A 25960-nucleotide genomic window follows, 5' to 3' on the forward strand; every position below is an offset into this window, starting at 1 on the left:
CATTTGTCCAAATATTTGTTGACATACATTCCTGTAAGGGGAATTGCTGGTTCTGCAAATTTGTTAACATGTTTTAATCATCATCTTTTCTGGGAAATCAGCATATTCAACTGTCAAGATTTGATGCTAGGCTCTTTTGAGGTTGATACCACTGTTACATTTAGAGGCATTCTTCGTGACTTTCAGAACCTGCTTCTTCATTTGCTTCAGTGTGTGAGGAAGTCCCTTCTATTTCTGATCCCCATGGGTCTTTCCCACAAATTCAGATCACTCAGTGCTGGCTGCTGACAAAATATCTTTGCAGCTCTAGAATCCTAACTGTCCTACTCCTGGGCTCCACAGGAGAGGAAAGGCCTTCTTATCTGTCTGTGAAGGATCCTCCTCTGGACTTGAGACACATTGAAAGAGAAGGCAGATTCTGACATTCCTTTCCTCTCTTCTGCCTCCTATTTTGTCCGGCTCCATTTTCATGCAATAAATTTACTAACTTGTTAAAGGCAGATGGAACTCAGATGATTCTACTACAGACCAAGGTTTCCCATTCTACTGAGTTGATAGATGTCATCTTCTCCCAAGTCTGTCTTTCATCTTCCGCTTTCATCTACTGGCAAACTGTCCTTTTTCTCTTTCAAAATCCTGTTTGTACCCTAACCCTTAAATGACCTTCTAAGGACCCATTTACTTTTAGGTCATAGATAATTTCTAGGCTTCTAATGATTTACATAGCTAATCTATTCGCATTTTCTTTAGCGGTTCTTTGCATTCCATTTCTTTATTGCAAAAAACCTTTTTCTAAGGTCAATGGGTTGCTCTTGCTTAAAGCAACCAATCTTTGGTTAGGACTTCAAAGGATACCAAGTGTTTAGGTAAGGTTAGGTTTACTATGTACAGGCACAGTGTGAATTGCATTATATAGGTTATTACTTTTAATCCTCACGACAATCCTGTGGGATAGGTATCATTCCTTCCCGGTTTATGGATCTTCCCCATTTTACAGATTAGGAAACTGAGGCTTAGGGATGCTGTCACTCATCTATAGTCACACAGCTACCATGTGGGGAGTTTACTTCTGCTTGTAAACTGACATGAAGAAAAGGGAGGCAGGCTAAGAAAGAAAATATAAAACGGGGAAAAGCAAGCAAAAGAAACAGCAGGTGGGCGGAAGCCTCCCTTTTGCGTTTTCCTTCCTCCGCCCCCGACCCCGCAAGGCCGAGCCTCCAACGTGGGCCGCGCGCCTCCTAGCGGCCGCATCTCTGCTGCCGGCACTTCCGGCCTCGGGATGCTATCATCAGCCAGCGCCCTGAGTCGGCGCCGGACACGTGCGTGCGTGTGGCGTAAGACGTCGGACGAGGAGGCGGGCTTTCTGGCTCTGTCCTAAAGCCATTTCCGTCAGGAGCCGGAAGTCCGTCCTGGATGGCATCGGGGGAGGCCTGTTCGTGGACCTGAACCCTGGGGCTGCTGGTCTTCCCGCGCCCGCTGGTTGCCTCATGGTGCGGGCCGCGGCCGCCAGCCCCCGTGCGAACCGGCGGCGCTAAGGCGCCGGGGCAGCGCGCGACATGTCGTCGGGCCTCCGCGCCGCCGTCTTCCCCCGCTGGAAGCGCCACATCTCGGAGGAGTTGAGGCGCCGGGACCGGCTGCAGAGGCAGGCGTTCGAAGAGATCATCCTGCAGTGTGAGCGGCTGGCGGGCCCCGGGAGCGGGCGGGCCCCGGGAGCGGGCGGGCGGGCCCAGCCGTGGCATGCGGGGCGCCAGCGGGAACCCGAGGCCGCGCCGCCCGCGCGCCTTGAGGCCGCCCCGGGTACCCAGCGCCTTGGACCCCCAAACGCCTTTTTAGATCTTTTCCTCTTTCACTTTATTCTTGGGTGTGACTGTGGTGGGTTTTCCTCCTCAATTGGGTATTGTTTACGGGCAGGCACCGTTCACGTCTGTGTTTGTAAATCCCAGCAGCTCACACAATGCTTGTGTACTTAAATAGGCCGGTTCCAGAAACATTCTGTTTCGGGCATCGTGTTACTGAAAACGGGCACTGACTTTAAGCAGTAACTCGTTCCGTTACCGTCGTCTTCAGAGTGTAGTGAAATGTTTGCCTTTCACTCCTGAAGATCTGTTGTTCTTCCTCCACCTTGGTGTTCTGTGACTATTACATATTACACATCTTGAGTCTTAACGTACTTTTTAGTTGGGACATCACAGTCTTTACTGTTGTTGAAAACTTCAGTGTGAAAGAGGTGGCCCACACCCACCCCCGCTGCTGCAATTTGAGTACAAAAGTGTTTGTGCCCTTAGATGCTTTCTAAAGAGCATTTCCTTGCCTCCCGCCCCATTTTACCGTAACTGACGACACATTTGGGGGAAGAAACTGGGCACTCTTCGGACCTCTGGTTCCGTCTACCCCTTGAAGTAAGCCTGCAAATCTCAAATCATGTTGATGATGCAGTTCAGTGTAATAGTAGGTGCCCTTTATTGAATTCTGATTGTGCTAAATTTATGGTTCCTGAACTTACCTGCACATTAGAATCAGGTGGGGATCTTTAAAAAATTATAAAGCCCAGGCCACATCCCAGACCAATGAAACCCCAGTAATAGAGGTGGGACACAGGTGTCAGTATTTCTTGATGATCCCCAAGTAATTCTAAGGTAGAGACAAGCTTGAGTGCTGTCGTAAATATTTGGCATGTGTCGTTTCACTTTACCTTTCCGAAAATTCTATGAAGCAGGTCCTGTTGCCCTTTATACAAATGAGGAAATTGAGACTGAGAGAGATTAGGTCATTTCTCTGGGGAGGTACAGCAGATTAATGGATAGGGCCTGGATTTGGACACAGACTTAATGGCTCCTGACTTTTTTGCACTTTAGCCCTTCTCATTGGGTCCCCCAAGAAACAGCCTTCCTTGCTTTCACTGAGCCCATCCTCTTAACTAAAATGGGGAGAAAAGGGAGATGATGAATGTGCCACTCCTGTGCTAATTCCTTACACTCTTAAGAGTCTGACAGCCCAGTGCTGTTTCAGAAAGCCAGAAGCACAGGAAACTCCTTGTTGAAACGATTCCTTATGGGTTACATAAATTCAGGTCATCGGGTATTTCATCATATGCTTATTCTTTAAAAGCTAATACACACTGAAAGTCAAATTGGGTTGGAGGTCTGATGACACTCCCCTCACCAGCCTCACTTACCTGAGTCTGGTTTGCTGCATCTATAAAATAGGGGTGAAGCTCGCCTTGCCTGCTTCATAAACACAGTGCTGTGCATATAAGTGCTTTGAAAGCCATCTACGTAATTGTCTATAAATGGAAGGTGCCTGTAATCAAATTGACACAATTGAATGTTTTTCTGCACTTTGGAAATGGACATCTTGAAGGGGTGGAGGATGTTGGAGGAAAGTCAGAAAGACAGGTCAGTCCTGGAGAGGGAACACGTCTTAAAACAGCTATAGTGAGTAATGCATTCCCCGGGGGCTAGGAGAGGAGGCTGAGAGAAGGGGCGAGAGGGCAAGACAACCTTGGCCTGTTAAAATCTGCAGTTGAGGCAGGGGATTGACATTTGTGAGATCACTTCTAGTTTGACTGTGGAACAGCCTCCCTCTTCATTCCTCGCTTCCCAAAGCAGTCAGCCAGAGTTTCCTGTTCAGTCCTGCCTCTGAGCCTGAAGAGAAAGATGAAAAGAGGCTATGGGGACAGCAGGTGGCCTTTGAGTGAGAGGAACTTTTAAGAAGGATCCCTCTTGAATACCTCATGTCCTTTGAAAGACCCGATATCACAGGGCACCTAGCTGTAACATTTTGAAGATCTTATTAGAGCCTTTTGACACTGGTGAACATTCAAGGTTGGAATCACTTCCCTGTCCTCTTGAGCTAATTTATTAAATTAATATTGATGAAGATAGTGTTTCTCTTTCTGCCCAGGATTTCCATTTTTAGATATCAACAAGTAGGACTCAACTCTTTAAGAGGAGAGATAAGCTATTCTAAAAGGAATAATCACTAGCATAAACCCTCTCCAACTTTTGCTGTGAAGCAACGCTAATCTCAGACATTTGGGATCTGTGAAAGCCACCGTCAGGTGTGGGTTTTCTGTAAGTTTCCTGTGGTCACTTTCTTGTTCTGCTTTGTGCACCCCCTTCCACTTCTGATCTCACTGGCCCCCTGCATGCATGTCATTTCTTGCCCTGACTTTTCTTTTGAATTTCTGCCCTGTGTTCCCTGACACATTTATTAAGTTCCAAGGACTCATTTTCTTCCTTGAGCTCTCTGCTCCTGTGTTCTCTGGCCTGTTAGGATCTTGCACCCAGTTGGACGAGCAGGGAACCTCAGAATAATCTTTGACTTCTTACTAAATGGTACCTGTTCATGTCACTGCCTGCTTTTAAAATCTGTTGTTTCACTGTTGCCAGTAAGAAGAGGTCTGAATTTCTCATCCTGCCCTCTCATGTGTTGGTGCAAACTTTTATTTCTAGCCACTTACTGAACAGCTCTCTAGACCTTCTGCTTGGACTGTCTGTCGTCTTCACCTGTGAAACCATCTGAGAAAATGAGTAAAAGTTCACTCTTCCTTTTTATACTTGACCTCCCCCCCACCCCCACCCTCATTACACTTTTTTAGCTCCTTGAGGTCAGGGACTCTGGTTTGTATTTGTATCCCTAGTGCCCTGATCTTAGATTAAATATTCCAGGGACTCCCTGGCGGTCCAGTGGTTAAGACTTGGCCTTCCAGTGCAGGGGGTGTGGGTTCGATCCCCGGTCGGGGAGCTAAGATCCCACATGCCTCGCAGCCAAAAAACCAAAACATAAAACAGAAGCAGTATTGTAACAAATTCAGTAAAGACTTTTAAAAAATGATCCACGTGAAAAAAATCTTTTAAAAAAAAATTCCAAATATAATAAGGTAAAGGTTTCCTGTGTTACTTAGAGGTGCATAACACTTCACTTTTCCATTGTGTTTTGGTATGTTTGTTGCCTCTTTCCCAGGTAGAAATAGGTAGCTGTGGGAGTAGAAAGCATGGGCACCAGGGGCGTTTCGGAGTGATTTTTCATAGGTTCCTTTGTCTGGGCTGCCTGTGCTTGGGCCAGGAAGTGTCTAAGGAGTGCATGTTCCTGGAGTTTGGACGATTGCTGTAATCGGTGGTAAAGAACAGTGCCTAGTACTTTGATACCTCGTAAAAGTGAAACCTACCCAGTCATCTTCTGGTTATATCTTTGGTCCAAATCTTTATAAGATGTTAAGTAGTAATAAAGCATACCTGGGTTGTAATAACTTTTTTTTTTCCTGTGCTAGATAACAAGTTGCTGGAAAAGTCAGATCTTCATTCAGTGCTGGCCCATAAGCTACAAGCTGAAAAGCATGACATACCAAACAGGCATGAGATAAGGTATTCTGAAACTATCCTGTATTATTTGTGTCTCCTGAGATAAGGTATTCTGAAACTATCCTGTATTATTTGTGTCTCCTTTTTAATTGAAATTTGTCTCCGTTCAGTTGTCACTTCCCTGATTCTGAAGCAAACCAAGTACTGTGTTTGTGCTCCACTTGTTGTCAGTTCCTTTCAAATAAAAACTTCTGAAGCCAAATAACTAACTATTTAACTTTTTTTTTGAAGGTACGTAGCTACCCACCTAGAAGGCTCATCATCAGTACGATGTGAGCTTGAGAAATTGCTTAAGGCGAGTAACCAGGCCAGTTCCTCCTGTAGCCTACCAGGGTTCACTTTTTCTAAATAATCAGACAAGTAAGCATTCTTGAGCACATTTACATAGATCTTGTCAGTACAGGATTGACTGGCCTGTAAACATAAACGCTACAGGTCTATGTGATCCTTTTCAGTTCAGTGTTGTTTCCACGTATCTTAGTGTGTGGTCAAACCAGTGGGTTGCAGAAAGTTTTTTTTTTTTTTTTTTTTTTTAAGAAAGATTAGGCAGAAATCTGCATTTTATAGGAAGGGTAAGTATTGCTTCACTAAATATGTGAGTATGTGTTCATGGTGGGGAGTTTAGTATCTTTACTTGGGTCATTCATGTAAACTATCTCTTTTTGAGGGTCATGGTCCAAAAAAACCTTAAAGCCATACTTCATCAGAGCGGCTTAAATGCAATCATTCTAGAGTCTTACTGTCCTCCTTTTCCATTTGTTCATCACGTTTGCATATTAAATTCTGTGGTTTGTGTGGGAACAGTACCCATTATTGCTCTAAAATCTACAAGCTTTTTTGCATATCAGCTAACATTTAGCAATTGTAAAAACAAAGTTGATGGTAATTTAGGATTTTAGGGGAAAAACAGAAATGCTGGGTGTAGCTTATTTCATTTACTCCTATAGCCATATCTGCTATCTTGCCGTCCTTGTTCCCTCATCTGGCGAGATGGTCTCCAGGCAGACCAGAGTAGAAAGAGGAACAGATGGCCCGGCCTAGGTTCCATTTTTGCTTAAGAACAATTCAGGAGATCATGCCTAGCTGTGGTCCTGGGAGGCCTTCCGCAGGATTTAAAATATTAGTTGCTGTGTTCTGGTCAACTTTAGGTGTAGAGAATCCATTTCGCCCTTTTTCATCTAAATTCAGTCAACTGAAAACTTGAAACATTTTATTTCTATCTGGTTAGCCTCTTGGTGACTGTATTCCTGCATCCTTTATCTGTCAGCGAAACTCATTTGCTTGGAAAGGTAACAATAAATAAATATACAACATTCTTTTAACTGAGTATCACTGGGGTGGTAATTTAACTGGAAGTCCGTCCTTCCTGCAAACTTGTGTTCACAGTCAGGCCTCTTCCTGACTGCCTCGTTTCTATTAATGGTATCCTTATTTTCCAGAAGTCAGCTATGATTCCTTTTTCCCTTGGTGTCCTGCCCCTCCCCCTTTGCAGTCACCCGGGCCTGTTGATTCTTTGCCCACAGTGTCCTGTGCATCTGTCCCTTGATTTGCATTTGTGTGCCACCAGCTTCGTTGCTTATCTATGCTTCCATTCCTAGACTATGGCAGGGGTCTCGTTCACTGAGTCATTTTGTGACTACAGTGTGGGCCAGGCATTGGGATACAGAGATGAATAAGCCAAGAGTCCTTGTTCGCAAGGACCTGAGCCTCGTCGGGGAGAGTAGCTCAGTGAGGTGTGTGCTAGTAGGATACAGGTATTCACAGAAGACGGGGATCTAATTGGCTGCTATCTCTCTCTTCTGGGCTCTCAAGTCCTGCCCATCCCACTCTAATTAATCTTAAAACACACTGTGCTTAAAAAGCTTTATCTCATCAATTATCTGACTCCTCTCTTAAGTGTTTTAATCCCTTTGCTTACTGAATAAATCAAAGTGAAACTCGTCCCTGGGAAATAGTTGACTCCAACAGTTTTCTAAGTATGCTTGCTAGACCGCAGCCTCAGAGATTTGTTAGAAATGCAGAATGTTGGGCCTCACCCCAGAGCTCCTGTTTCAGAAACTCTAGGGGTGGCACCCAGTAGTCTTGTTTTAAGAACGCTTTAGGTGATTCTGATGACCTCTAACATACAAGAACCACTGCTTTAGTGGCTACTCAGTCCTTGTGAACTATCCGAGACACCCGGAAGCATGTTAGAAATGCAGATTATTGACCCTTTTCTTCGTCGACCTGATGAATCGTTCTGGGATGGGGCCCAAGAATCTGTTAAAACCTACTCTCTAGGTGATTCTTTTTTTTCTGCCTAGTGAAGCACTGTTATTGGGCTTTTGTAAGAAGTTTGACTTTTATTGTGAATAAAATTGCAGGTGGTAAAAGGCTTTGAGCAGAGGAATGAGTGCCCTGTATCCTTGCCTTTCTCAGGATTCTCTTCAGCTGCCTGGAGGAACAGACTAGTTTTATGTTGTGCATATTTCACATTGCTTTGCATTAAAATAAGGGGATTTGATAAAAATTATTTCTTTTCCTTCTAATCCCCATATGCAGTCACTCACCCAGGCCTGTTGCTGCTTCTGCCTAATTTAGGGTGGTTTCTTATAAGGTATGTGCCGCTTTCTTTTTTTTTAATTAATTAATTTATTTATTTATTTATTTATTTTTGGCTGTGTTGGGTCTTCGTTTCTGTGCGAGGGCTTTCTCTAGTTGCGGCAAGCGGGGGCCACTCTTCATCGCGGTGCGTGGGCCTCTCACTATCGCGGCCTCTCTCGTCGCGGAGCACAGGCTCCAGACGCGCAGGCTCAGTAGTTGTGGCTCACGGGCCCAGCTGCTCCGCGGCACGTGGGATCTTCCCAGACCAGGGCTCGAACCCGTGTCCTCCTCATTGGCAGGCAGATTCTCAACCACTGCGCCACCAGGGAAGCCTTATGTGCCGCTTTCTAGTCTCTTGGCTTCTAGTTCATGGGCCAAGATTGGGGAAGCACTATGTTGCCTCAAAGAATGCAATATTAATGTATCTTAGAACATGTAAGAAAAATGCTTTTAGAGATGGAGGGTAGATTTCGGAGGGAGCGTCATTCTGCTGCCTTTTCCCTCTTTATTTCTTATCGGTCATTGGGAAGAGATGGTGCCCCTGCCCCCGCTTCAGATCGTGGCATCCTAGTTTGCCAGCCATCTTCCTTTTCTCCATCTGTGTGCTTTCCCTGGGCAGTGGTTTCAGCTACTCACTGTAGTCTGATAATTTACACCTGTAGCTCAAGCCAAGACCCCCTCTCCTGAATTACAAATCCACAGTTCTGTTCACCTGCTGCTATTTCTGAGATAGTATGCAAACACCTGCAAACTTTCCCAAATTCCATTGACTCTTGAGGTGGCCTGAGCTCTGTCCATGGCTTTAGATACATCTGTTTGCTGACAGCTTCTATATGTCAGCCTCCATCTTGGGCCTCTTTACTTGAAGTTCAGACTCTTAACAATATGCAGTTTCCACTTGACATGCCCACTTGGATGTCCACGGTGAACTCACTCTTCAGGCCTCCCCCGACCTCTTGCCCCAGTCCTTCTGCCTCAGTAGGTGACGCCTACCTTTGATCAGCCACTCAGGCCAAAAGCCTTGGAGTCATCCTTGACTCCTGTCTTTCTCTCATTCCCCGCGACCAATTCAAAGGCAAGTCCTGCAGTCTCTCCAGAGTGGATCTAGCTAGGATCTGACCACGTCTCACCGCCTCCGCTGCCGTCACCTTGTCCTGATCTGCACTTTCTGAGTCTGGAATATGTAATAGCTTGCTAACGGGTCCCACTGTTTCTGCCCTTAACCCCTGCAGTGTGCTCTCCACCCAGCAACTGTAGCGATCCTTTCAAAACGTAAGTCATTCCTCTGCTCAAAACCCTCGGCAGCTTCCAGTCATGCGTAGGAAAAGCCACAGTCCTCGGGGGCCTGCGAGGCTCTGCGTGGCCTCCCCGATCCTCCCTGCACCCCCTGCCCCGGGCGCTGCGGTCACACTTGCCCCCAGCCTCTCCAACACTTGCTGTTCCCTCCACTCACAGGGCCCCGCCCCCGGGCCCGCATGGCTTGTTCCTCACTCTTTCCAGTCTTCAGTCAAGTGTCACCTCTCGGGATGCCTTTGATTACCCCACGTGGAACAGGAGCCCTGTCGCTCTGTTCCCTTCTTTACACTGCTTAGTTTTTCTTCACAGCACATCTCACCACCTGACTCCATCCATCTACTCATTTGTTGTCTGTCTACTCTTAGCCGATTGTAGAGCTTCCTGTTCCCTGCCTTCTCCCCGCTAGGCACCAAAACAGTGCCTAGCACAGAGCCGGCGCTCAGATACGTGTCGGGTGAGTGGGCCTTGTTGTCTCCTCCCCGTTTACCTGAACTTTATTCCGGAACCCATCCTTTATTCCTGACGCAGCTGGTGGTATGGGTTGTGGTTGGTTGGTTTTACCCTGTGTCTCACATCTCCTACTTTCTACTTTAGGTTTGTAGTGACTTATAACACTATTGGCCTGGAGAACTGAACTGCTTTCTTGGCTATGTTGTCATGTACATGTTCGAAATTCTAAAGTTATTGTTCCAGTGCCTAATTGAAGGGGTCTGGGGTCTGATTTTTTTTCTCTTGTTTGCACGTTCTCTTCATCTGCCTGGTTGGGGCATTTAGTCCTGGACATGATGGTGCGTGGAATGATAGTCAGCTGCAAGAAATGGCCCAGCTGAGGATTAAACACCAAGAAGAACTGACTGAATTACACAAGAAACGTGGGGAGGTAAAGATAGCTCCTCTCCTCGTCTGTCTTGGGGGTCGGGGGGTGGGGCAGGCACGCCCACTGGAATTTGCAGCCATCCTGGCTACATACGGCATCACCAGCTCTATCTGTGGGAATGAAACAACAGAAAAGATGCGAGACCTCTGTCAACAGGCGGGCAAGCCATTGAGATAACCAGGTTGTCATGCTCCAAGATGGCACGAGGGTACAAGTGGAGAAACATAAAAAGAAAGAAGCTTACTCCTTGATTGACTGAAACTCTTAACTAATACCTTCATAAAGCGTGAAACCTGCAATTTCAGAAAAATTCATTAGGAAGAATCAAGTCCTGGGCTGTGTTTACGCTGGGTGGTGGTCTAATGGCAAGTTATGAAAAAGCGCAACTTACCGTCACTTCAGCTGAATTGATTATCAGCTAAAGAGTCAGAAAAGGCAGCTGGGGTGGAGGGGTAGCCGGGCGTTCTCAGCAGGAGCCTGGCAGTCGCCGGGAGCGTTGCTTGTCTACCCAAGGCTGCCTTCAACAGGGAGGGCAGCCCCGCTGGCCCTTCTCCTCTCAGCCACCCAGCTCGTTTCTTCTTGGTGCCTCGGCCCCACCGCACAGGCACCTGTTTTTTCTTTAAAGTAACCCGCAATTATGAGTTTCCAACTGAAGTCCTAAAATCTCTTGTTTATGAAAGTGTTCTTCTTTACCCCCAGTTAGCTCAGTTGGTGATTGACCTGAATAACCAAATGCAGCAGAAGGACAAGGAGATGCAGATGAATGAAGCCAGGTGAGTAGAGAGCACGCTTCCTTCGGGACTGGTCATGGGATCTCACTGCCTGTTTTACTGTACTCTTGTGAGCGGGGCCAGTGGTGATCGGTGGCAAACAGTAGCCACACTGGGCTCAGCACAAGTTTCGTTTCTGTGCATACATAGCTGGGGTCCTTTTCTACCCTCTGAGGATGGAAAAGGCAAGAAGAGTGCCCTCCGTCCTCCAGGGCCCCAGCACACCCCTGAGAAGTCAGCTTCGCTCTTGGAAGTGTCCCTGAGGCATTCACAGTTACCCCCACGGCCGTTGCCTGGGGGAGTGGGTGTCTTCCGTGATGGGGATGGGACCAAGATAGCCGAGTGCCCGGCCCTTGGGAACGGGGATGAGTTTGTGGGCAGGGTTGTTCTTGATCTGGGAGGAGCCTACCGGACAAGATAAACAGGGACTCCCAATCCTAGGATCTTTGAGCTGGAGGGGAGCCTGGGTTTCATCTGTGCCTTTTCCCTTGCTCCGCAGAGAGGGCTCGCTAGAGGCTTAGAAGGGTGGGGGGCCAGCTCAGGCGTTCACACTCAGTGAGTGATAGAGCTGGTGGAATGCACAAGATACCCAGCCTCCTTTTAATCTCCCATTACTACGTGATTTCAGCATCAAAAGCTCCCTCTTCCTTCCCATCCTGCTTTTCTGAAAGGTACTTTAACTAGTCATTCATAGTCTGGATGAACTTTGCCCTAGGTGTTTCCTCTCCATTAATGGGATTGTCCTGTAAACCCCTGGGGCTGGGCTTGGCCAAGTGAGGTGCCTGCTGTTGAGGGCTGAGGTCCTTGCTGGCGCCCAAGCTCACACAGCTCTGGTGCAGTATCCCTCTCCCGTCGTGTTTTCAGAATTGCAGAATGCTTACAGACCATCTCTGATCTCGAGACCGAGTGCCTGGAACTACGCACTAAGCTTCAGGACCTTGAAAGAGCCAACCAGACCCTGAAGGATGAATATGATGCCCTGCAGATCACTTTCACTGCCCTGGAGGAGAAACTGAGGAAAACTACTGAGGAGAACCAGGAGCTGGTCACCAGATGGATGGCTGAGAAGGCCCAGGAAGCTAATCGCTTAAATGCAGAGAATGAGAAGGATTCGAGGTGGGAGATGAATCGGCAGTCAGTGATTTCCATTGTTTAATAAAGTCGAACCTAGTTCTTAGAAAAGAAGGAAACCAACCTGGCAGCTCTGACCACAGGGTGGGGGCACCAGGAAGCACTAACAAAATTAGAAATAGCAATGGTGGGTATAAAAGAGATTTGCATTTGTAAGAACACTTTTACAGCTGAGCAAAGGATTACCTCCCAAAAGGGCTTTGGCCCGTTGCTATTTTTGCCAGTGAATTCTTTCCGTGTTTCAAGGAGAAAAGCTAGTTCTTGAACAGTGTAAATTAAACCAGAATTAGAAAAAGCTTATAATCCCCTCCCCCCCCCCATTTTGTAAAACTATTCCAACCCATAGCAAAAACTCTGGCTAGTGTACAAGAAGACCGTGGGCCAACCTCACTAGTAGTGAATTCAAAAGATTAGAACATTTGATTTTAAATCCCCACATCAGTAGTTTAGAATTTGAAAAGATTATTGTAGTTTATCTAAAAGAATAAATACATGGAATAGGAAAGAGCTTTAAAGAATAACAAAGAGCCCTAATCCTACCAAATAATATATGCAAAAAGATTTCGAAATCTGTGTAAAAACGGAAACCAAAAGGTAGAAGTAAAAAATGTTACTCTCTGCTGTTTGTTTTATGAAAAATTCCTAAGTAGGAGTATTGGAGGACTTTCTAAACATTAAAAGTAATGGTAGCTTTTCCAGTAAGTGGCCTGAGGTGACCTCTCAAAATGGTTCGCTATTCACTTGACCCAGAAAACCCCACAAAATCATGCAAGTCAGGAGGTTCAAATCTTCGTGTTCACTTTAAGAACACTTGTGAAACTGCCCAGGCCATTAAGGGTATGCATATCCGAAAAGCCACCAAGTATCTGAAGGATGTCACTTTAAAGAAGCAATGTGTGCTGTTCCGTCGTTACTGTGGTGGAGTTGGTAGGTGTGCCCATGCCAAACAGTGAGGCTGGACACAGGGTTGGTGGCCCAAAAAGAGTGCTGAATTTTTACTGCACATGCTCAAAAATGCAGAGAGTAATGCTGAACTTAAGGGCTTAGATGTAGATTCTCTGGTCATTGAGCACATCCAGGTGAACAAAGCCGACAAGATGCGGCGCAGGACTTACAGAGCTCATGGTCGGATCAACCCATACGTGAGCTGTCCCTGCCACATTGAGATGATCCTTACTGAAAGAGAACAGATTGTTCCTAAACCAGAAGGGGAGGTTGCCCCGAAGAAAAAGATATCCCAGAAGAAACTGAAGAAACAAAAACTTATGGCCCAGGAGTAAATGCTGTAAAAAATAAATGCAAATAAAAGTAAAAAAAAAAAAACACCAAAAAAAAAAAAAGTAATGGTAATAAAGAATGGACTGTATAAAAATTGTAGGTTTCTTAACATCGAAGAACACTATAAAACAAGCAAATAGGCTATGCTGTTATAAAATATATATCCTTAGTATAGAGTCAGTAAGGAACAGGTGAGCATTCAGACAGAGGGATGTAAAGCATAGATAGTTCATAAAAGAAGTGGACGAGCTCAGTGAATCTGGTAAAAAGGATTGTTGGGAGGAAGGTGGGACGGGCCCCTCACATTGCTGATGTGAAGGCTGTTTCTCTAACCCCTGGAGGGCCCTGGGGATGGCAGGCACCTGAAAATGGTTCCCACTTGTTGGACTTCATCCTGAGTGATGAGATTCGTTCACAAGTACAATTTTGTGATAGTCCATTATTCACAGTAGTGAAAAATTAGAAGCGGTATATCCCTTGGTGGGGGGAAGAAATTGTGATATTTTCATACAGTGAGATTTTGCAAAGTCTTTTCAAAATATATATATGTCTTAAGTCTGTATTAAGAAAAAGTGAGCTGTCCTTATATTCTTTCTGTCTCATGTTTAAGTAAAATTGCGTGGCTTATATGTGGAGCTCTTAGGCAGCTTAGGGGTGGTAAGGACACCGGGGTTCCCTGGAAGTTTTTTGGCTTCGGGCTGAGAGCCTGCCTGAGGGAGAAGTGGGCAGGCGTGTGGTTATGCAGAGGGAGAGCCCTTGGTGATCACCGTGGACAAGAACAGCCCAAACTTTCTAGTGAAAATGGGGAGTGAGGCATATTACATACCTGCCCTTGTTCTGTCCTTTGGAATGTTTTCCTAGGAATATGCCATTGCACGTATTACCATCTGATTGCATGTGTGGGACCTGGGGATTCTTTTCGTTACTTGACTCAACTAATTCCTCCTCCTTAGAAGCCTTCCCCCTTCCTGCCAATTTCCCAGATTAGATGTCCTTCCTCTCCTAGCAGCTTTTGTTTACCTGGGTCATCGTGGAGCGCTGTTTTTTGAAATAGCTGCTTGTGTTCCGCCTCCCCCGCGAGGCTGGGGTGTGTTGCCACAGGCAGGCACGGTGGCTGCTGTGTAAGAAGCTGTCAGTGTTAAAGAAGGACGTTTCCTGTCGGCTGTTGTAACGAAGGCTGGGCTGCGGGTGTTTTCTTCTCCCCGTGACTCCAGCTCTGTCCTTTACCCACTCCTTGCAGACAGGTGCCTTTCCTTTAGAGGAGTGTTACACACCCCGCACCAGGATTCTGCTTTCCCCTCAAAGACAGTTTATAGGTCATCTATTCCAGCTAAGAAAAATTGGTTAACCTGTAATTTTTGTCACTTGTCCTGTAAAACTGACTCTTCATCTTCCAGGTATAAGATTAAGAGTGTAAGGCACTTTTTCAAGCTAGAGCTTCATCCCATCCCAAATTCTGATGTGCCACCTACAGGACTTTGCCCTATTTTGAGAATTATCACTATGGCAGAAACTTTTTTAAAAATTTAGGAAAGTTTTTTTTTAATTTAGAAAAATTTTTTAAAATTCCATCAGAACTCTTGACCTGAGCTCAGTAGCAGTGCTAGAGTTCTGTGTTGGGGGTCCTCCACAGTGAGGGCAAAACTGACAGAGGTGAACTTGCCATGGAAGAGAGAGGGAAGCCAAGGTTTAAAGGTTAGGAAGCTCCTGAATTGAGGACTTGGGAAGGAAAGACAGAAATGGTTCTGAGAGGGGAGAGAGTGGAAGCGACTGCTGACCACATTAAAATTTTGCTGCAGCCAGGACTTGTGTGTCCAGCCCTAGTAAACTGAAGCCTTGTACATTTTGATGACTCAAGAATCTCACTATACCTCAGTTTCCTCATCTGTAAAATGGGAATCATAGTACTTAACCTCAAAAAGTTTGTTATAAGTGTTAAATGAGTTAAACTCTGTAAAATAATAAAACCATGCCAGGTACAAGTAAATTTTTATTATTATTCATGCTCTTGGTATGTTAGTGTGAGAATGTTTACTTCAGAAAACTAAGTCTCGACCATGACTAACCCTGGATAAACCTGATGCATGTTTCTGTCCTGAGAGGCCCTGGGTCTCCACAGGCAGGCTTCTCCCTTGCTGGTTCACTGTTCTCTCTAATCCCTCCTAGGACTTTGCTCTGAAATCCATTATAATAGGGTCCTTACTGAAGTTACAGTTGTGGATTTGGGACTTTAGTTATCTTTGCCCAGGGTAGTTGTTACTTTAAGTGCATTGAATATTCAAATGTGTTACTAGTAGTTTTTTGAGAGCCAAAACCCCATGCTTTATTTAAGTAGACATAAATAGTGGGCTTTTTTTTTTTTTTTTTTTTTTTTTAAATAGGAGGCGGCAAGCCCGGCTGCAGAAGGAGCTCGCAGAAGCAGCAAAGGAACCTCTACCAGTTGAGCAGTGAGTAGAGATGTACAAATCAAAACTATGCTCGTAGTAATTTGATGTGCTATTTTGAAATAGTCTTATAATATTCTATTTCTATAAAACCATTTTACAAATTGTAGAAGGAAAACTAAAAGACTTAGGGCAGAAAATAAAAAACACCCATTACCTTCCAGAAAGTTGTTCCAGTTTATACTCATTAGCTGTGAGTGTGAATTCTGACTTCCTCCACCCTTAACCAGTGACAGCCTCGCTGTTTTCCTGTTGAGACTGACCTGTTTTCTCCCTCTGGTTGGAGCTGTTGCAGTGTGATGCTGGGCTGCGGTTCTGTCTCTTGTTCTCTTCTTGGTTTGTGGCTTCAAGTGGAGCTTGGGCAAACCTTTGAAGCCTAAGTAAAAACTAGGATCTCCTGGGACCAAGACAATTGAGTCAATATGGAGTTTTTCCTAATCTGGAATTGGGTGGAGGGTCTTCCCTGAGATTTGAAGCTTTGTTTTCAGAGCAGTGGGTATTTTAGTGACTAAATTCCCTTTGCTCTGGTTCAGGATGTGGGGTCTTCTCCCTCGTTGAAATAGATTCTGGAATATAGTATTAGAGTTATGATCTTCTATTTTTTTAAATGTTGGTTGCTTCCTTGTAAATGGAGGGGAGTGGTTTAAATTCACTCAGGAGTCATCTGCCAGACAAAGGTCTTGATTTATAAGAAAACAAATCTCATACCAAGCCTTTGCTTTAGATGTAGCATATGTGCATAATTTCTATACTCTTCACATGTAGAAAATGAATCTCAGGTGTATTTGCCCAAAGCTACAAAGTAGCTAAATAGTTGACCTGGAAATGAGATTTGGTTCCTTAAAAATAACAGCTTATAAAAGCATCATTTGTCTGCCTGTTATTGGCCAGCATAAACAGGTGACTAGGTGTAGAAAGGTCCAGCATCCTGCCCCAAATCACAAAGGAAATGGCAGAGACAGGGTGGAAACCTAAGGGTGTTTGACTGTAAAGGCCTGTTCTTCATCTCTGTTCTTCCCTAAAAGTAGAGTTTCTAGGTGAAAGGACATTAACACCTTTGAAAGGTTTTGATAACACGTTACCAGATGCTGGTATTTTCTCGTGGTCCTGGGCCTTTGCACTGTTCCAAGTACCTTTATAACTATACAACTCTATCTTAAACAAACCATTTACATAGGCTCAGCTCATGTTTGTTACTCTTGCCATCTCTGCTGTTCTGTTGTTACCCTTGTGCGGACACAAGTGACCCGCAGACCACAACTGAGAAGAGAAGAAAGCCCAGCCTGTTCTCTGTCTTCAGGCCCGCCTTTGTTCTCCTCTAATCCTGGCCAAGACTGGGTTCAGTTACACGGGATCCTAGAATCAATAGCCAAGGAAAATAAATTTGCTTGAACTTGGTTTAACTTGCTTGGTAACAAGTTCTGAAGTATACATTTACATAACCCAGATAATTAATCATGGAAAAATCTCTCAAGTTCTTATGAATCCAAACATTTGGTAATAAAGTCTTGGGTTATTAGATTTTATTATTTTACTCCTCCATGAAGGTCGCAACTCGGTAGGAGGTCATTAAGACCAAAATAATTACTTACCTTCCCCGCAACCAGGAAAACAAGGAGGAAGGGGAATTCCAGAGGAGCTTTGCATCCGGTGGGATAAACACCAGCAAAGGAGCATGGTCCTGTGACTTGATTATCTCATGTGTAATATAATGGACTCTCTAAAATGTCAGAAACAGCAAATACCCAGAGTTATGCTTAAACATAAGCCTCAAATACCCAGAGGCAAAAATGAATTATGTTTAGATTTTGCTTTCCTGTCTTTCACTATTAAAGTAATATTTAGAACTGGGTTGTTTATGTACCCGTTGACTTCATTGCCCTTTTAGCAGTCCATTTTCCTATTGACTTGGATCTTCTCCCTATCCTGGCATTTTCTTGTACACCATAGCTGCCCCTAGCTATCCTCTACGTTATTCAGCCCGTCTCATGGGAACTGTTTCTTAGTGCTGCAGTCCAGTTGTTGGCATGCGGGAGCCCTTTAGCTACAAACCAGACTTCTGATGAGAAAAATCTACCTTAGTACTGGTTATGTGATTATAGGCTTAATAAGCCATTATTTCATTGCTTTCCAAATGGGAGCTGTGTTAGACCTAAAAAGAGCAAAAGCTCACTTCTAAAGTTATTTTCAGGTGGACTTCTGGATTTGACTTGAACAGATTGTTTCTACGCTATTGTTCAGGTGGCAGCTCCTGTTTCTCCAGAGAAGCCTTGACCGCCTGTGTCACAGCCAAGGCACATAGGCCCTGTGTGATCAGGAAATGGTGTTGGGGTCAGCCTTTGCAGACTCATCACAGAGCTCCTGTTGAGCAGAATCAAAGACTCAGCCACTTGCCCTTCTTTCCAGGGATGACGACATTGAAGTCCTTGCGGATGAAACCTCCGATCACGCCGAGGAGGCCTCTCCGGTGCGGGCCGTCAGCAGAGCCGCCGCGTGAGTAGACGGGCTGTGCCGGGGCGGAGAGCTCGAGCGGCAGCCCGGCAGCATGCTTGTGGGCAGGGCCAGGGAACGGTGCGGCGCCCCCGGACCCCCAGCTGGAACGTGCAGCCCCGCTCACTCAGCCGTGGGGCTCGCGGGCTCCAGGGTGTCTCCGTCTTTCTCGGGTCACCTCTGCTTAATAGGAGGCTAGCCGTCCCTTAGTGCCGCCACCAGCTGTGAAGAGAAGCAGAAAAAAGCGTAGTGGCTTTCTGAAAGATGGACCTTGTTAGGCAGGGTGATTGTTTAGATCGTACTGTGTAATTCTTACTAGGGCTCCAGGGTTTTTTTTCTTTTCTTTTTTTAATTTGCCAAAACAGGATGAAAAGAATGGGATTGGTCATTAACCACTAGAAGTTGTCGTTAGGTCACTTAGACAGTTCATCATCTAAAGCATTATTTCCAGGGAAGTTAATTTAGTGCTAGGGAACCATATTTCTTTTGAAACTTCAAGGCTGGGTTTTCCCTCCTACCTTCCCAATGCTTTCTGGTGGTTCAGTACTGTGAGGGGTTTCTCGGCTGGGGTTTGGGAACTCAGTGGGAAACACACTCCCAGGTACTTTTGTGGACTGTTTTTGATTGATTATTTGGGCAAAATGTTTCTAAGGTTTAAACCTATCCTCCCCTCCTCTTTAGTAAGCGACTCTCGCAGCCTGCTGGAGGCCTTCTGGATTCTATCACTAATATCTTTGGGTAGGTTAGAAAACCTTCACCTTTCCTTGTTAATATGTGTATAAATATACCTAAGTACATGTACATGATTTGTTGTCGTTTTTTAAACGTGCGCCAGAATTTCAGTGCAGAGTATACAGATGCCTTAATTTCAGCTTTTCATTTAGCTTCTTCCTTTTTTCCTCAACTTCCTTTCTCTTAATCTCGCTGCGTGCTGATCTCTGGCCTTACCCTTTAGTCTGTCCGAGTCTCCCCTTTTGGGACATCACTCTTCTGATGCTGCCAGGTGAAAATATTATCCTCTCTTAGCCCAGCATGCAAGTGTGGGTCGTTGATAATTATGCTGATCACCGCTTCACTACCCCATTCATCACGTGTACATGTGCTAATAACCAGGACGCTTTGCATGCTCCTAGGAACGCTGTCAGCCCTCTGAGACGGGCGAATAGGCTGAGCTCTGTACAGTAATCAAGCCCTGGTCGCTCTTTCTTTTGGCATGTGTTCAGCTCCACCTTGACCACAAGTGTACGCTGAGGATGATGGTAACCAGGCATAGGAATCATCTTAAAATAGTTTTATGAAAATACCAACGCGCTCCCTCTGAGCTAGCGGTTACATTAAGTTGAGAACATCTGTAGCTGTTTATTGACGGGGGCAGCAGTTGTTCAGGATTGCTTTTCAGTGTTGAGTTTTGGAGTCCATGAGTTAGCGAAAAGGAGAGTACAGGTAAGTGCTGACTGTCTTTCCAGTTGTCACTGAGTGAGGTTGCTTCTGATTTGGGGAATCATTCTGTGGTTTGGAGGGTCTAGAAGGGAAAAGAAGCTATTGATAAAAGATGTCTTTGAATCCCTTCTGAGAGTTTGGTGGACAGTAAGCCTGTGCAATCCTGATGTTTTCCTTTATGTTACTTCTTAGGAGGCGCTCTGTGTCTTCCTTTCCAGTTCCCCAGGATAACACGGATATTCATCCTGGTTCTAGTAAAGAAGTGAGGGTGCCAACGACTGCAGTGTGTGTCTTCGTAAGTATGATTTATCCCCAGAGCCCACCAAGCTTCATAAAGAAACAGAGCCTGACAAAGGACCCTTTCTCCTGCTGCAGCTAAGCTTTCTATTATTGTTTTGTCAATATGGAACTTTTACACCTGTTGGCTGTCTGATAGAAAGGATTGATTATATTTTGATAAGCAAAGCAAAATTGCTTTGCTAAGGTAAGTAAAATTAGTGTATTTTGCTTCTCTTCAGAGAACAGAATTTATTTGCAGCCACCCTCTGTAATGTAGGGCTGGCTGAGAGGATGGGTAGCATGAGGGGGTGGGGCAAGGGGAGGGGAGAGCTAATTTGGGATGGTGAGGAATTAGAGAATAATTCATGCAATTGTTGTCACCAGTTGGCTCCAATTTAGAGTTTCTAGTCAGTGGTCTGTTTTGGAAGGTCAGTAGGGCAGCTCTTGGCTTCACAAATTATACTCAGGTCCATGTGACTTCTGACCATTAGGAGCACATAGTTGGAAGCCGGAGACACTCCTGGGCAGAAGCCACTGTGATACCATGGCTGTCAGCTGGAGTGTGGAGCTGGGTCCTAGTACTAAAGGATAATCCGGATCCTGGCTGGGGTAATTGAGCAGACATGCAACCGGCCTGGGGAATTGTAGAGTCCCTGGCTCAGGGCTGGCAAATAGGGTGGGGGACGGAAGAGTAGAGCAAAGCCCAAATAGTTGGGTTAACTCTTGGGTTGCGTGGGGTGAGTTGGAGGAGCTAACGTTCGGGGAGAGAAAGGCTTGCTGTAAAAATGGGATAGAGTTTATATGAGGGCAGCTTTCATTTCCAGGCGTGAAGAGGAACTTTAATAGTTATTTCCATACAATGCACTGACTGAGCGATTAGCCACCTTGGTCATTGTAAAGAGAGTCCTGCTCTGGATGAGGAGTTGGACGGGGGACCATTAAGACCCCTTCCCACTCCACTCCAGTGATTCTCTAACAGGCCTGGGCACCTCGGAGGCCGATGATGATTGGTAAAAGGTCTGATTGCACTTAACGTCACACTGCCTTCCCTGCCCTCAGCTCCCAGCAGCCCATTTTTTCCCTCCTGTCACATTTAAGTCATGTGTGTGGGGTAATGGAGCAGCTGATAATTTGGGATTCTGTCAGCGTGTGTTTCTGAGAGTGAGCAGTGCACAGCTGACAAGCATCCGACAGAACCGGCCGCACAGGAGGTTGATGAGCGGCAGCCGTGGTTGTGACGGCGCGTGATCTGAAGTTTTCAATCTGAGGCCTCCGAAGTCGAAAGGCCTCATTAAAAAGAAAACGGCACTGTATGGAGGTAAAAAGTTTGAGCCCCCGTCAGACAGCTTTTCAGCACTGGGACACGAGAGGGTGGTGAGAAAGCAGATCAAGCAAAGTAATAATAAATCATGTTTATATTCCAGTCAGTTCATGAGTCACATTCTCAATATTTCAGGCACCTTTTTCAGTCCCAAGCAAATGTGAAGATCAGATTTTGTATTCCCAAAATGACCTTTTAGGCAAGTGATTGATGGCAGGTTTAAGGATCTAGTATTTATAATTCATGTATTGCAGGGTCCCCCGCCCCTGCCCACACTTTTGCTGGAGCAACTTAAAGCAAATCTCAAAGTATTTCATTCATAAATATTTCAGTATCCATGGTCTCTTAGGAGATTATAGTCACGTCTAGTATTCTCTCTTCCCATTCTAGGATGGGGTCCTTTTTGTTTGGTTTCCTTTCTCATCTTGAACACAAATGCCACCACCTTTTCAGATCATGTGTTCCAATGTGGATGCCATTCTCAGACATCTCCCTATGAAGAATTTAAGTTCTGCCAAAATAACACCTGCTGCTTTTGTCAAAGGCCGAGTCATGGTCGGGCACATTCCTAGCTCACAAAACCTGCAGAAGTCCATTTTCATAGACGAGCAAACTGAGGCTTTGGGAAGTGAAGGAACTTGGCGGAGGCTGCACTGCTAGTACATGTAGTGCCGTGTTGTTTCCGGAAAGAACTACCTGGGATCCTACTCTAACACTGATGGGTGGCGGTAGGAGCGGCATCTACTCATACCAGGATGTATTCGTATTAAGGAGACCAAAAGAAAGGCTTTTTAAAAAAAGAAAAGGCTTTTTTTTAAGTCATGAGAAGCCATGCTATATCTTAATTTGATACGTAGTTTAACATGTGGTATTAATGCAGTCTGGACCAGAAGAGGCAGTTAATCATAGGCTTACTTTTAAGCTCTTAAGATCATAGTACAATATAGATTGAAATTACATTATTCTTAGAAGAAGGAAAATTAATGCAAAGACAAACTTTAGGCAGTTAGTTTACACAGATTTTGAATGCTTTTTAAGAAGGTTGCACTGTGTTTAAAAAGAACTGTAGCTATAAGAATTTAATGATAATAGAATCATAGGAGACCCTGGGCTAGGAACCCAAGTTTGTGATTGGGTCCCCTCTTTAATGACAGGTGTTTAACCTTTGGTTAGGGGTCCAGAGTGTTCGTCAGTATTGGGCCCTTTCTTCTTGGGAATGACAGGGGTTGGGTTTGAAACAGGGCACTTGTCTTGCAGGACGCTCACGATGGGGAGGTCAATGCCGTGCAGTTCAGTCCGGGTTCCCGGCTCCTGGCCACGGGAGGCATGGATCGGAGGGTGAAGCTCTGGGAAGTGGTCGGAGGTGAGATCTCGCTGGAGTGAGAAACAGAAAGAAGCTGTGTTGGTGACATCTGGTTGGCCTTGCTTTCACGCAGTCTTTGAGTTGTTCATCTTCTTGAAACATACAGTATTTTGTGTGAGGAATCATCTGACCAAAGCATTATTACCCTCTCAGTTATCCTTTACAGCTGATACAGCCAAATAGATGTTTGCTCTCGGTTTCCAAGTAGTGACTAGAGAGTGCTGTTGAGTTACAGATACGTTAGCATTTGTGTTTTCTCAAATACGTACTGACCAGGGGATCTTCCAGGATAGTACAGGTTTTAGAAGGAAAATAAAAAATCTTGTAGTCATGGACTCGACAATTAAATTACACATCAAGCTGTGGTTTATGCATTTAATAATGCCAGTGGCCATAGCCTAGCAAAAAATGACTGACATCGTATCTAAGCTTGAGAATAAACAGAGGGATGTATCATCTAGGAAAATGTATTTAACAAATAGCTTATTAGACAAGGATTCTAAAATCAAGACTCAGTCTCTTTGATTAGACATTGTTTCAGGAATGACCTCAGAGTACTCAAAATGGGATGGCATTAAAACAGGAAATGGGAGTTAGTGAAACCCTCTCCCAAAATTCTGAACATGGGCATAGCCCACTTTGAACATTTTGATAGTCAGTTAAAATATACATGTATTTTTAGTAAGGCAAGGTCAGGGAATTCCCTTGGAAGTCCAGGGGTTAGGACTCCAGGCTTTCACTGCCAAGGGCCCGAGTTCATTCCCTGGTCAGGGAACCAAGATCCCACAAGCCACACAGCACAGCCAAAAAATAATAATAATAAGGCAGGGTCAAATAGACTGAAGGGTTTTATAGGAACCATTTTGTCCGGTTTCTGTACTTGCAGCACATACATGCTCACTCTCCAACAATAAATAGCACCATCATACCTTTCTCTACTTTATTTCCTCTGATCCTCACAATAGCCCTGTGCCGTTAGACAGGTGGGTATCACCCCTGTTTGACAGATGAAAACTCAGAGACACTACTTGATTTACATGGTTGATTTATGTGGGCAGGGAGTCGTGGAACCTGGGACCTGAGCTTGAGTGTTAAGACTGCAAATGCCTTGCTTTTTCCAAAATGGCCTCCTCTGAGCTGTAGAGCTGCTGAAGAAGCATGTGTGTTACTACTACTTTTTTAATATATAAATTGATTGATTGAATGATTGATTTTTGGCTGCGTTGGGTCTTCGTTGCTGCGCGCGGGCTTTCTCCAGTTGGGGCGGCGAGCGGGGGCTACTCTTTGTCGTGGTGCGCGGGCTTCTCATCGCGGTGGCTTCTCTTGTTGCGGACTATGGGCTGCCCAGGGAACTCCCTGTGTTACTACTGCTGATGTATTTAGAGCGAGAGCAATCCACTGATCCCTTTGCTGGAACACGCTGTCATATAAAGCACCCAACTTGTCTACCCTGGCCTTTGATTTTCATGAAAATGACTCAGTACTTAAATCCCTGGCAGTTAGAGCTATTTGAAACCCATCAAAATTTGTGCTGTTTTACCCAGAAACACCTTATGAGTGATAATTGCTGAAACTTACAAAACAAAACCATATCATAAGAATAGACATTTTGGGCTTCCCTGGTGGTGCAGTGGTTAAGAGTCCGTCTGCCAATGCCGGGGACACGGGTTTGAGCCCTGGTCCGGGAAGAGCCCACACACTGCGGAGCACCTAAGCCCATGCGCCACAACTACTGAGCCCGCGCACCTAGAGCCCGTGCTCCGCATCAAGAGAACCTACCGCAATGAGAAGCCTGCACACCGCAACGAAGAGTAGCCCCTGCTCGCCACAGCTAGAGAAAGCCCACATGCAGCAACGAAGGCCCAATGCAGCCAAAAATAAATAAATTAATTTAAAAAAAAAAAAAGAATAGAGATTTTGTGATAAAAATCTACACAGATAGTCTGTTTTGATTATGCCTTGCAATTATATACAGATAGCACTAGAAATATTTTCGTTTTACTCCTTGGTCAGTAAAAATACCTATAAGAAAATTAAAGATACCAGGGATTAGTAATAGTGTTACCTTTTTGCTGCTAAAGAGGAAGTAAACACTAACCAAAATTAATACTGACATAATTTGTGCCAGAACATAATTTGTGTTAATAAAATGAAAAATGTCTACTAGGTCTACAGAAATAACATAGTGTCTGGCAGCATTTTTTATAGTTTTCAGGAACAAATATCAGTCGTGTCCTAACTAATTATAGGATCTTTCCTCCACAAATGGCTTACTTGGCCTGTAATTTTTCCCCCTTGGCTAATATTTACTGAGTCTTGGAAGAGACCAAGTCCAGGAGGCCTTTTATGAAGTAGTTCGGGGGTCCTCTTTTTTACCCTTCCACCACTTTGCATCCAGTAGGAACACCTCTCTTTGCTCATTCTATCAAAAGCAGCAGCTCCGCTGGGAATTATATAAATGCTCTTGACATAGTCTCCCCAGTGCCTTCTAAATAAAAGAGATTAATAAGATCTTTGGTCTTTTCAGATCAGTCTCTTGTGTAGACTAGCACTTACTGATCATTTCTTACATTTTGGCACTTTGTCACCTGCCAAACAGACCAGTGTTTTAGGCATAAGCCAAAAAGATATCTTTTAGAATTTGCAGGAATATTTTTGTCTATAAAGATCTAATCTAAATAAAGTCCTAAATTAGTAGGTGTTGGCCTTTTTTTGACTTGTGAAAATCTAATGAAAGCTAGGATCCAGGGAAAGGCATTAAATGTGCCATATTTTGCAAATTAATTCAGGGGTTCATCCACCAGGTTAATAGTCCTGGCCCTAAATGTATTTGACAGCTCCAAACCAGTATTTTTTTTTATATAAGTTTATTTATTTGTTTGGCTGTGCCGGGTCTTGGTTGTGGTATGCGGGATCTTCGCTGTGGCATGCGAACTCTTAGCTGCAGCATGAGGGATCTAGTTCCCTGACCAGGGATCGAACCCAGGCCCCTGCATTGGGAGCGTGGAGTGTTAACCACTGGACAACCAGGGAAGTCCCCAAACCAGTATTTATATCATTATTATTAGCATCTAGAAGTCCTAAAAGAAAAGGCTGTTAATTGAAATGTATACTATTTTGTGCTCCTATTTTATGAGTTTGATTTGAATGATTCCTTAATTGTTTTCCTGGCTTGTCTATATAGGTTATCCTTAAGATACCCTTTAAAAAGGAAACTGAATCACATCATCATTGAGACTCATACTCTCATCTTTAAAGTTTCATTGCGGGTGGCCAAAACTGTTTGAAAACAGAGCCCGGGAGTGTATGGCTGGGCCTCTTGGTG

At 44.8% G+C, this 25960-nt stretch overlaps 1 protein-coding gene, 1 non-coding gene and 1 pseudogene across 4 annotated transcripts in view; all 3 read left to right on the forward strand.

Annotated features, from left to right (window-relative positions):
- Nucleotides 1–1404: 1404 nt before the first annotated feature.
- ATG16L1 (autophagy related 16 like 1) overlaps nt 1405–25960 on the forward strand; it is a 43550-nt gene continuing 18994 nt past the window's right edge. Inside the window, exons 1-11 of one of the 3 annotated variants that reach the window (XM_059928957.1) lie at nt 1405–1671; nt 5273–5366; nt 10017–10122; nt 10819–10892; nt 11754–12005; nt 15680–15745; nt 18149–18235; nt 18914–18970; nt 19188–19235; nt 19865–19967; nt 22530–22635. In XM_059928957.1, coding sequence (XP_059784940.1) covers nt 1557–1671; nt 5273–5366; nt 10017–10122; nt 10819–10892; nt 11754–12005; nt 15680–15745; nt 18149–18235; nt 18914–18970; nt 19188–19235; nt 19865–19967; nt 22530–22635 — 1108 coding nt within the window. In that variant the 5' untranslated portion in view covers nt 1405–1556. The remainder of the gene's footprint in view (nt 1672–5272; nt 5367–10016; nt 10123–10818; nt 10893–11753; nt 12006–15679; nt 15746–18148; nt 18236–18913; nt 18971–19187; nt 19236–19864; nt 19968–22529; nt 22636–25960) is intronic. The other 2 variants (XM_059928958.1, XM_059928959.1) reach the window with 2 other exon arrangements.
- LOC132368746 (large ribosomal subunit protein uL22-like) lies at nt 12725–13300 on the forward strand (annotated as a pseudogene).
- LOC132369397 (small Cajal body-specific RNA 6) lies at nt 20947–21222 on the forward strand. The gene has a single exon (XR_009504376.1). It is a non-coding gene; the product is annotated as a small Cajal body-specific RNA 6 (non-coding RNA).

This window comes from Balaenoptera ricei, chromosome 7, assembly GCF_028023285.1.
Source record: "Balaenoptera ricei isolate mBalRic1 chromosome 7, mBalRic1.hap2, whole genome shotgun sequence".
NCBI lineage: Eukaryota > Metazoa > Chordata > Mammalia > Artiodactyla > Balaenopteridae > Balaenoptera > Balaenoptera ricei.